The sequence below is a fragment of the Mizuhopecten yessoensis genome, unplaced genomic scaffold (assembly GCF_002113885.1).
Source record: "Mizuhopecten yessoensis strain PY_sf001 unplaced genomic scaffold, ASM211388v2 scaffold716359, whole genome shotgun sequence".
Lineage (NCBI taxonomy): Eukaryota > Metazoa > Mollusca > Bivalvia > Pectinida > Pectinidae > Mizuhopecten > Mizuhopecten yessoensis.
This window is the reverse complement of record NW_018480077.1, coordinates 887,416-900,218: the sequence shown is the minus strand read 5'-3', so window position 1 is coordinate 900,218 and position 12,803 is coordinate 887,416. Positions and strand designations below refer to the sequence as shown.

At 39.1% G+C, this 12,803-nt stretch overlaps 1 protein-coding gene across 1 annotated transcript in view; it reads left to right on the top strand.

Moving 5' to 3' along the window:
- The first annotated feature begins 5,492 nt into the window (after positions 1 to 5,492).
- Positions 5,493 to 12,803, top strand: part of LOC110443816 — a 20,856-nt gene continuing 13,545 nt past the window's right edge. Inside the window, exons 1-3 of the mRNA XM_021488237.1 lie at positions 5,493 to 9,446; positions 12,079 to 12,201; positions 12,578 to 12,768. Of these exons, the coding sequence (XP_021343912.1) occupies positions 5,611 to 9,446; positions 12,079 to 12,201; positions 12,578 to 12,768 (4,150 nt within the window). The 5' untranslated portion in view covers positions 5,493 to 5,610. The remainder of the gene's footprint in view (positions 9,447 to 12,078; positions 12,202 to 12,577; positions 12,769 to 12,803) is intronic.

Genomic DNA, 12,803 nt, shown 5'->3' with positions numbered 1-12,803 from the left:
GTTACAGAATGAATGTTGACGGGTACAGATGCCCTCACTATGTATACACACTGTTAGTTACAGAATGAATGTTGACGGGTACAGATGCCCTCACTATGTATACACACTGTTAGTTACAGAATGAATGTTGACGGGTACAGATGCCCTCACTATGTATACACACTGTTAGTTACAGAATGAATGTTGACGGGTACAGATGCCCTCACTATGTATACACACTGTTAGTTACAGAATGAATGTTGACGGGTACAGATGCCCTCACTATGTATACACACTGTTAGTTACAGAATGAATGTTGACGGGTACAGATGCCCTCACTATGTATACACACTGTTAGTTACAGAATGAATGTTGACGGGTACAGATGCCCTCACTATGTATACACACTGTTAGTTACAGAATGAATGTTGACGGGTACAGATGCCCTCACTATGTATACACACTGTTAGTTACAGAATGAATGTTGACGGGTACAGATGCCCTCACTATGTATACACACTGTTAGTTACAGAATGAATGTTGACGGGTACAGATGCCCTCACTATGTATACACACTGTTAGTTACAGAATGAATGTTGACGGGTACAGATGCCCTCACTATGTATACACACTGTTAGTTACAGAATGAATGTTGACGGGTACAGATGCCCTCACTATGTATACACACTGTTAGTTACAGAATGAATGTTGACGGGTACAGATGCCCTCACTATGTATACACACTGTTAGTTACAGAATGAATGTTGACGGGTACAGATGCCCTCACTATGTATACACACTGTTAGTTACAGAATGAATGTTGACGGGTACAGATGCCCTCACTATGTATACACACTGTTAGTTACAGAATGAATGTTGACGGGTACAGATGCCCTCACTATGTATACACACTGTTAGTTACAGAATGAATGTTGACGGGTACAGATGCCCTCACTATGTATACACACTGTTAGTTACAGAATGAATGTTGACGGGTACAGATGCCCTCACTATGTATACACACTGTTAGTTACAGAATGAATGTTGACGGGTACAGATGCCCTCACTATGTATACACACTGTTAGTTACAGAATGAATGTTGACGGGTACAGATGCCCTCACTATGTATACACACTGTTAGTTACAGAATGAATGTTGACGGGTACAGATGCCCTCACTATGTATACACACTGTTAGTTACAGAATGAATGTTGACGGGTACAGATGCCCTCACTATGTATACACACTGTTAGTTACAGAATGAATGTTGACGGGTACAGATGCCCTCACTATGTATACACACTGTTAGTTACAGAATGAATGTTGACGGGTACAGATGCCCTCACTATGTATACACACTGTTAGTTACAGAATGAATGTTGACGGGTACAGATGCCCTCACTATGTATACACACTGTTAGTTACAGAATGAATGTTGACGGGTACAGATGCCCTCACTATGTATACACACTGTTAGTTACAGAATGAATGTTGACGGGTACAGATGCCCTCACTATGTATACACACTGTTAGTTACAGAATGAATGTTGACGGGTACAGATGCCCTCACTATGTATACACACTGTTAGTTACAGAATGAATGTTGACGGGTACAGATGCCCTCACTATGTATACACACTGTTAGTTACAGAATGAATGTTGACGGGTACAGATGCCCTCACTATGTATACACACTGTTAGTTACAGAATGAATGTTGACGGGTACAGATGCCCTCACTATGTATACACACTGTTAGTTACAGAATGAATGTTGACGGGTACAGATGCCCTCACTATGTATACACACTGTTAGTTACAGAATGAATGTTGACGGGTACAGATGCCCTCACTATGTATACACACTGTTAGTTACAGAATGAATGTTGACGGGTACAGATGCCCTCACTATGTATACACACTGTTAGTTACAGAATGAATGTTGACGGGTACAGATGCCCTCACTATGTATACACACTGTTAGTTACAGAATGAATGTTGACGGGTACAGATGCCCTCACTATGTATACACACTGTTAGTTACAGAATGAATGTTGACGGGTACAGATGCCCTCACTATGTATACACACTGTTAGTTACAGAATGAATGTTGACGGGTACAGATGCCCTCACTATGTATACACACTGTTAGTTACAGAATGAATGTTGACGGGTACAGATGCCCTCACTATGTATACACACTGTTAGTTACAGAATGAATGTTGACGGGTACAGATGCCCTCACTATGTATACACACTGTTAGTTACAGAATGAATGTTGACGGGTACAGATGCCCTCACTATGTATACACACTGTTAGTTACAGAATGAATGTTGACGGGTACAGATGCCCTCACTATGTATACACACTGTTAGTTACAGAATGAATGTTGACGGGTACAGATGCCCTCACTATGTATACACACTGTTAGTTACAGAATGAATGTTGACGGGTACAGATGCCCTCACTATGTATACACACTGTTAGTTACAGAATGAATGTTGACGGGTACAGATGCCCTCACTATGTATACACACTGTTAGTTACAGAATGAATGTTGACGGGTACAGATGCCCTCACTATGTATACACACTGTTAGTTACAGAATGAATGTTGACGGGTACAGATGCCCTCACTATGTATACACACTGTTAGTTACAGAATGAATGTTGACGGGTACAGATGCCCTCACTATGTATACACACTGTTAGTTACAGAATGAATGTTGACGGGTACAGATGCCCTCACTATGTATACACACTGTTAGTTACAGAATGAATGTTGACGGGTACAGATGCCCTCACTATGTATACACACTGTTAGTTACAGAATGAATGTTGACGGGTACAGATGCCCTCACTATGTATACACACTGTTAGTTACAGAATGAATGTTGACGGGTACAGATGCCCTCACTATGTATACACACTGTTAGTTACAGAATGAATGTTGACGGGTACAGATGCCCTCACTATGTATACACACTGTTAGTTACAGAATGAATGTTGACGGGTACAGATGCCCTCACTATGTATACACACTGTTAGTTACAGAATGAATGTTGACGGGTACAGATGCCCTCACTATGTATACACACTGTTAGTTACAGAATGAATGTTGACGGGTACAGATGCCCTCACTATGTATACACACTGTTAGTTACAGAATGAATGTTGACGGGTACAGATGCCCTCACTATGTATACACACTGTTAGTTACAGAATGAATGTTGACGGGTACAGATGCCCTCACTATGTATACACACTGTTAGTTACAGAATGAATGTTGACGGGTACAGATGCCCTCACTATGTATACACACTGTTAGTTACAGAATGAATGTTGACGGGTACAGATGCCCTCACTATGTATACACACTGTTAGTTACAGAATGAATGTTGACGGGTACAGATGCCCTCACTATGTATGCACACTATTAGTTACAGAATGAATGTTGACGGGTACAGATGCCCTCACTATGTGTACACATTGTTAGTTACAGAATGTATGTTGACGGGTACAGATGCCTTCACTATGTGTACACACTGTTAGGTAGATTGACGGGTACAGACGCCCTCTGACTATCTAGTCCATCATATTTTCAATTTCTAGTAAGGTGACATTAAAAAGCGTCTTTCTTTGAATACAAGTATCACAGAGTTTAACAAAACCAGTTTAGATCATTCCCTTTATATATATTTTTCCGTCGTATAACACTAATTAAGAGAGTTCTAATCACAAAACAAATCTGTATATGAGGGTTCAGATAAAAGAGATTATATTGTCTATGGTTGATTTGATCGCGACACAGAAACAATGACGAGAATTTGGTGACATTGTTTATTACAGAGACAACTCATGATAAAACCTGCATAATGCTGACAATCTGTCGCATGAAAACAAGTGAAAATAAGAAACATGATATATAAACTTATATTAATCACGGATGTAAGTGCGCAGGGATATTAATTTGGTAGGAATTGGAGTACCCGGAGAAAACCCACGTAGTCGGGCGGGAGACCCCATACTTTTTCACGTCCGATCGGGGAATCAGATCCCGGCCCATCAATATATTAAAGCCCTACGCTTAATCGAGTACCTCAGCAATATATTAAAGCCTTACGCTTAATCGGGTACCTCAGCAATATCTTAAATTCCTTCACTTAATCGAGAACAACGCCTGTTAAGTGACCCCGCACAATATTTTACTTCGAAACTCCACATTCCTGGGTTTATGGGTCTGACCGAAAAATATACTCTCATATTTTCGTGTTAGACATATTTCGCTGTATACATCGTTATTTATGTATTACTTAGAAGTAGAAACGTGAGAGACCTACCTCTGAGACCGCGCTCCTCCTGGGTGTAATTGGCAGCGCACACGAACCTGCACGTGAGGAACAGTTCAGAGTCTCCATGATTAATTAGAAAATATACCTTTGACTTTAAATCGTGCGACAACCTTGTAGAAATAGTCAAAGAAAACGATCACTTCACAAAATAATTTGTCGGCAACGTTCTTCAATTACCGGAGAACCCATATTAGTGGGGTTTTTTGTAAGTGTCAATACTAATCAAGAGGGAAATGCTGCCACCAAGGAAACGGACAGCGGTTTATTAATTAGTAAGTCGAGATCGTTGAAACGGCAGGAATAGATGCATTTCTTTTCTGTTTCATTTTGGCTGTAAGCAGATGTGTTTTTGTGTTATGTTGTTTTCTGCGACATCATTTGTGTATGCGAGTACACAGAGTTGCTCCATTAAAGGACACCGGTCTAGAGTAATTTCACTCCCCGGCAATTTTTGTAAATTGTGAACATAATTATTAAAGAATGAATCCATTTGTGCTGATTAAATAAAAAAAAAACTCGCCGTGAGAAATTCCAATTTAACAGTAATTCAAAGAGCTCGATCATTTAAGTTAAAATAAATATCCTATTTAAAGAAAGTATAATTAGATAAAAGCATTACAGATTTTAGAGTTAAGATAAAAATCGAACACATAACCACTAATGTCCTATGAAAAATGAATAGAAATCAAGCATGTTCTGTAACGACAACTATGGCTACGTATGAATGGTTATTTTTGCATAAACCTCTTTAAAATGTTATAATTTAATTTTGCCTATCTCCCCTATAATAATTTGTTTTGGTATATACGGTATGTACCGAAAAAAAATTGTGCACTTTTTTGCATAAACCGCTTCAAAAAAAAATTGTGCACTTTTTTGCATAAACCGCTTCGCGGATTTATTCAAAGTGCACAATTTTGTTTCGGTATATACCGTATATACCAAAACAAAATCTTGGTCATTCCTTAAATAGATTGTTTAGTAAACTTTACTGTTTTATCTTTACCTTCGTAAGAGTTTAAAACTTTTCTCATACGATTGCTGTCTGAATCTAGATCAGCCATTTACCCGAGCGTATAAATCGATCATGCATGAATTAATCAACGTCAAGATTGATCACTTTGACCCGGAAGCTAAGACGTTATTTATGACGTCATTTCCTCTACTTATGACGTCGTTATAGATGGCTGTAGGAATTCTGTCCAGAAAGGTACGTGTTACGTTGATTACTATTGACTCCTCGTTATGACATACATGTAAATATGTAATATTTTTGTCGCGATGAGTAGAGAGAGAAGTAATGGAAAATCAGACTATTTGTCCGACAACGGAATTAAACACATTTTGCGGAGTGGTATCAAAAACGTTGCAACTGAAAAGCATTCCCTTGTACAACAGGCTCACAAAAGTGAAGAGATGAATAAATGCAAAACGGATGTTATTAACATCAAAACGCCATCCAAATCAACAAAATCGCCGTTAGTTAAAGGAACTCGTCCTTTACGTTCAGAAAAGCCCAGTACCACAAGTAAATGCTCAGCAAGTATCTTTAAAACGCATGGATCACCGTCAGAAAAACATGTTTCTTATCGACGCAGTCCAAGACGTAAAACTTCACAGGTGACAGATTTTTCATGCGAAAAGGATTACAACCATGAAACTTATACAGTTACAAAAATATCGACGTCCAGTGTGGATCCGAAAGTAATTTCCAAAGGAAAAGTGTTAGTGAAATCGTCGTCGAGAGGTTCAAAATCAAATCAAAGCTGTTATCAAGTTTCCCATAAAACACAAACCAAAGTGTGTACTAATATAAAACAAGAGGCGGTATCTGCCGTGCAGCGTCGAAAAAAATGTTCATCTGAAAGCTCTTCTCGTATTCGCCGTAGGTCTTCATCACCAGTAAAACCTTGCTCTAATGTTGTCAAACGGGCATCTCCATCTCCAGACAAACACCACTCACCGAGATCTAGCAGGAGAAATACGTTCCCGCCTGTTCCACTTCGAATCAGTCCGAGACGAAAATCTCCCGTTAAATATTCTTATGGCAGTATACGAAGTCCTAAACGAAAAAGAAAAGCATACAATATTCGAAAAGCTTCTGTATCACCTGATAAATCGACCGCTGGAAGGACACACAACAAAGATATAGGTAGATACCTAGGAAATCAGAGTCCAGTGTTATACGGAATTCGGTCTCAAGGAAGTCCAGAATGTTCTGTAATCAAAACACGTGCTTCCTCGTCACCAATAAAAGCTCGTCTGCCGTCCGTGAAGCAAGAAAACAGTTCATCCAAACTTAAAACCAAATGGGATAGTGGCAAGAATTCACAGATGATTCACAGTGTAACATTGAAAACAGAGTTCAAATGTAACCTGAAGTCCGAAAAACACAACACTCAGAAATCTTCATGTCGTGAATCAGACTCAGCACTGTCGTCAATGTCACCTCAAAAAATAGAAAGATCGGCGACAGAGCGAGAGTTACGAAAAATCAGAGATTACTGGTCGCCAAAACAAACAGAAACCAATACAGCAAGAATATTGAGAAATGGAAGAAGTCTTGACGCATCACCATCTCCAAATACTAAAGGAGTTAGAATCAAACAAGAACCAGTAAGCGAATCAGAAAATCATGGTCAACAAAATTATGTAGGGAGTCCCCCTTTAACATCTAAAGGTGGCCAATGGACTTCTTCTGTCAGACGTGAAATACAATTCGGTGACATCGGCAGAAATACTGCTAGAAGGAAGTACGAAAGTACAACAGAGGAAGAGGACGAGGATGAAGACTCACTGTCGATACCTAGAAGAAAAAAACTAAGAAGTGAAGTAAAAAACGACGAATTGTGGGAAGGACTTCAGATTCAAAGATTCAAGAGACTAACACCAAAGAAGGAGAAAGTAGAAACACAGACTCATCTAAATACTAACGTTCAACAAGTCGGCCCATGTGGAACCTCGGTTAAGGGTGACATTTACAGTGAAACAGTGACTATTAAACCGACAAACAATATCATGCAATGTCCGGAAGCCGTAACAGATTTTGATTTCACAAAAGTTATTGTAAAGAAAGAAAGATTCGATTATGAAGATGAAGAAGACTCTTATGGTGTAGATGACGAGTCTGACGACCAAACTTTAAAAACTGTCAATGACCATCACACTTTACCAAATGCAAAAGCTGAAAAATGTCATAATTTTAAATCAGAACATACGTCTGGTTATTCTGACATGAGTACCAACGTAAATGACCTATCAACAAAAGACGAAATGTCAAATCGACCGGCTAAATCAAATCAACACCCAGAAAACAACGGGCAACCGATCGAACGAGTTGAAAATCCTACCGATAACGTTATATCAAGTCGCACTTATATTAACGAACCTTCCAAATTTGATGATTCAGACAATGAGGATATGTATGGACTCGATAGTAAGGATTTCCAATTCCAAACAGACACGTCAAAGGAGTCGCAACAATGTAATTCATCCTCATATAGCTGTGTATTGGATCTAGAATGCGATACATCAATTTCACAAACCGTCGATTCCGAGAAAGAACTGGAGGACACGTTTATGTATTACGATTTGCCATCTCCCTCTGAACTAGAGCAAGCACAGCCATCCATCGAATTTCATCAGGACGATGATTCGCCGCATTCGTTTGCAGGAGAACAAACAACAGAGAAAGCACTGCAGAAAGAACAGTCTGCTGACTTCAAAACAAAAACTAACAAAATACAGGAAAATCAAAAGAAAACGTTGGTGGTTCGTGATGAGGACAATGACAGCACGGATACTGGTACTGGATGCGATACAGAGCTTGGATCTGATGAAGAATTGACTACGGAGGTTCAAAACGATGTTGAATCTGGCTTAGTATCTCATACAAGTTTGGTGGTGCATGCTGATGTTGTTAAAGAGGAACCAACTGATGATAACATTCTTCACGGAAAACTCCATACGTTGACAGACGCACGAGCAGAAAATGAAGAGAGCTCAGGAAAAGCTTCCCTAAAGGACCAAATCGACGCCATCACAGATTCAGACACTTCAACTAATAAAGAATTAAGCGTTCATAATGCCGAAGGTGATGCTACCAAGAGGACATCCACAAGTGAAATGGGCGTGAGATGGGCAGAAGAATCAAGTCTGATAGGTGAAGAAACCGGAGATAAAAAAGGTGGGGAATTATTAAAAGATGCATCTCCGGTCAAATCAGTTATGCAAAGAGACAGAACATTGGTTGGTTGTGGTGTCCCTGAAGACATTCCCAGCACAGTCGCAGCCATGACTACTCCAATAAAATGCAGACGACCACTCACGGAGGGAACAACTCCCAAACGGAGTGTTAGACTGCAAGAAAGAAGAGAAAACACCCCGTCCAAGTGGAACGAAGAGTATGTGTTTACACCCCTAAGACGAGTAGACGAGAGTCAGACAGTCGGACGAGAACAACGAACCAGTACGAGTACCCAATCAGACGTAAAAACAACCGATCCGAGCCAAACGAAAGATATATTGAATGCCCAGAGAGAAAAAGACAATATGACGGAACAGGGAGAAATTGTATGTCCTTCTTGTTCTGACGATAGTGTTTCTGCTCCAAACAAAAAAGATGAGATGTTTTTAGATTCGTCCCCAAAGATGCAAGACACGGGAATCGAAATATCCCCATGTAATACACAGCGGACAATTATTTCTACAAGTTCAGAACAAACAACGACAGGGGAAAGCCATTTGGTTTCTTCTGATGGCCGTCCTCCACTCAAGATTCGAGTTAAGAAGTCTCTAGACGGAACAACAAGGATAGTTGCATCCCCTTCGTCAAAATCGGCCATTCTCAATATGTGCCCAGATAATACTGAACTTGTTTTAACACCGTGTGATAAAAAAGTAAAGAAAAAGATTATCCCCATGAGGAGTCTTCTGAAACCAAACTTAGTACTGAAGAAATGTTTCTCCCCATCCCCCACAACCAAACGAAAAAGGTCAAGGGCGCCGGAAGTAAGTCCAGTTGAACCTGACGACAAAACTTCTGATCAGAGTAATAAAAAGAAAAAGGAAGAGGCACCCAAGTGTAATGGGAGGGATTCCAGCAGACGACAGCAAAGGTAGGTATTTATTTCTTTATTCTTGTGTTAGTGAAGATCTTATTCAAACCATTTCGAGCATTTGTAATAACTAATCAACATGTTATTCCATTTGTTTCAGCTGTGACGTAATAATAAATACTATATATATGCAACTTGACGTCATACGCGGAAGCAGAGAAATGTTGATTTTGCGGAATATAACAGTTTATGGCTATATGAACACAAAGTGAAAAACTAAAAATTATTCTTTTATATCTTGATTTTGTACTTTACTACGGAAATGCAAGACTTGACCCGACATTTGCATGATGAATTCGCTAGTGTTTTTATGAACTCGTCCGATTGTTTCATTAAAACTAACTCAAGGGTCAATGTTTTCATTATAACTAGCTGAAACTAGATGTTTTTTTATTATAGCCAGCTGATTATTCAATGTTTTAAATTATAACCAGCTGAAGGCTAGATGATTTCATAATAATTAAATGTGAAGCCTGCTGTGGCGTCAAGATCACAATCATAATGTTAGTGATGTCTGGAAGATACTGGCTGTTAGCTATTCCTTTCATTGAAAATCAATCTTAATTTTAAGAAGTAATGTAATAAATGAAAAATCATTTTTCTTACAAAATTCGATGAAAATGTAAATATAAGTATTGAACTGCAATTTGCATAGAGTTAACATTGTCCTATAATATCGAACAAGATGGCAGACAAAAATCATAACTCGCTATCACGTGTTATTCGATTTGTCTGAACTCCTGATCAGAGGTATAGGAATGTGAATACACGTACTTAGGTACATATAAACCTGATATATATGTAATTTTTTTGTCCGTATAGAATTAATCCACGACCATTATCGATAATTTCTATACCTGTAGATAAATTTACAACCACAGATGTTTTCCGCTGGATTTACGATGTTTGCTTTGTATAGGTTCTCGTTTAGTTAGCTACTCCCTACTGGCGGTGTCTGGACATAATAATGCTTGTTTTATGATTTCTAGCATTCTAATATTTCTTTTAAAGACTGTGTAGGAGGCTGTATTTTATAGACCAAACCTTAGTATTTCAGAGTCTTATTGTGGATAAGATAAAGGAGTAATCTGAGAAATGTAGATGAGGTTTGGTATTGGAGTTCCTGGTACTGTATTTCATAACGTCAGAAACCCCTTAAAGGAATTGTATCACACAAATAAGAGTGATTCTTGTTTGTTGTTATGTATATTGTAAATATATTTATTTTATTTCTGATAATGTCTCCTAATCCGTGAAGATACTGAACGACGTTGGGTTAGACCAGATTCTTTGTATCAACAAACATGCTACCTGCATATACCACTCCATTCTTTTTCAGAGGACAGACAGACATCAACTAACGCAATACCCGTATACACCACTTCATCCTTTTTTTGTGATAGAGACAGACAGACAGACATATAGACAGACACACAGACAGACAAACAGACATCAACTAACGCATTTCCCATATACACCACTTCATTCTTTTTTGTGATAGAGAGACAGACAGACAGGCATCAACTAACGCAATACCCGTATACACCGCTTAATTCTTTTTTGTGATAGAGAGACAGACAGACAGACTGACAGACATACATCAACTAACGCAATACCCGTATACACCACTCAGATCTTATTTGTGATAGAGAGACAGACAGTCAGACAGACACACAGACACACAGACAGACATCAACTAACGCAATACCCGTATAAGCCACTTCATTCTTTTTTGTGATAGAGAGACAGACAGACAGACAGACAGACAGACAGACATCAACTAACGCAATACCCGTATACACCGCTTCATTCTCTTTTGTGATAGAGAGACAGACAGACACACAGACAGACAGACATCAACTAACGCAATACCCGTATACACCACTTCATTCTTTTTTGTGATAGACAGACAGACAGACAGACAGACAGACAGACAGACAGACATCAACTAACGCAATACCCGTATACACCACTTCATTATTTTTTGTGATAGAGAGACAGACAGACACACAGACAGACATCAACTAACGCAATACCCGTATACACCGCTTAATTCTTTTTTGTGATAGAGAGACAGACAGACAGACTGACAGACAGTCATCAACTAACGCAATACCCGTATACACCACTTCATTCTTTTTGTGATAGAGAGACAGACAGTCAGACAGACACACAGACACACAGACAGACATCAACTAACGCAATACCCGTATAAACCACTTCATTCTTTTTTGTGATAGAGAGACAGACAGACAGACAGACATCAACTAACGTAATACCCGTATACACCGCTTCATTCTTTTTTGTGATAGACAGACAGACAGACAGACAGACAGACAGACATCAACTAACGCATTACCCGTATACACCACTTCATTATTTTTTGTGATAGAGACAGACAGACAGACATAGAGACAGACAGACACACAGACAGACATCAATTAACGCAATACTGCTAAACATTTCCTTTCTTATTTTAGAGATTTTTTCCTGTACACACAGATACTAAAGCGATACATGCATACTCCACTCCATTTAGAGACACAGACAGACATGCGTGTATTCATATATATACAGACAAATAGACATAGTCTTTTTCTTGGTTGATTCAATAATTATTATTGTGTTTCAGTCATGTAAGTACCAAGGTAGAGAAAATTCCCCCAGAAAGAGCTGGTAAACGGAAGCTTGACGACGCGGACGATCTGTTGAAAAATGTGAAGGTTGGAAAACATGCCTCCATACTTTGGCTCAGGTGAGACATTTGGATATGATTCTGATTGATAATAAGCATCCGTTTCTCAGTTTTTCTGTCATACTGTCATTTTTTGCATATCTATAAGGTTGGCGTCAGCCTTGCGCGACAACCTCCAGTCTCGTTGCCTGGTAATTGATTTTTTCTAATCAATAGAATTTCCCTTACCATAGCACGTGAGTTCGATACAGATTTGCGACGTTATCAGCACGTCTAGCACGAGGCTGACGTAACCTTAAGAATATGTACAAAAATACTACATCGAAAACTGAAAGTAAATACAAGTCCCATGCTTTAAAGTATGTCTAAGTGTTTCAAGTGAAAACTAGGACAGATAAACCAGTCACATATAAACGCTGTATGCTAAATATTTCAGTGAAAATCGACGCCATTTCCTGCTCAAACATGACGAAAGCTCTCCGTCGGAAATAGACAATATGCTGAGCGACGCATGGAAAAATCTGGGTGAAAAGGAAAGATTGAAGTACTATCAAAGAGCAAGCGCCGCCACGAGGGACGAAAATAAACACTCCGACGCCAAGTCGAGGCAGCGGCAATTATCCGGGAGTAAGTTTTATTTTCTTATCAAAACGGTGGGAGGG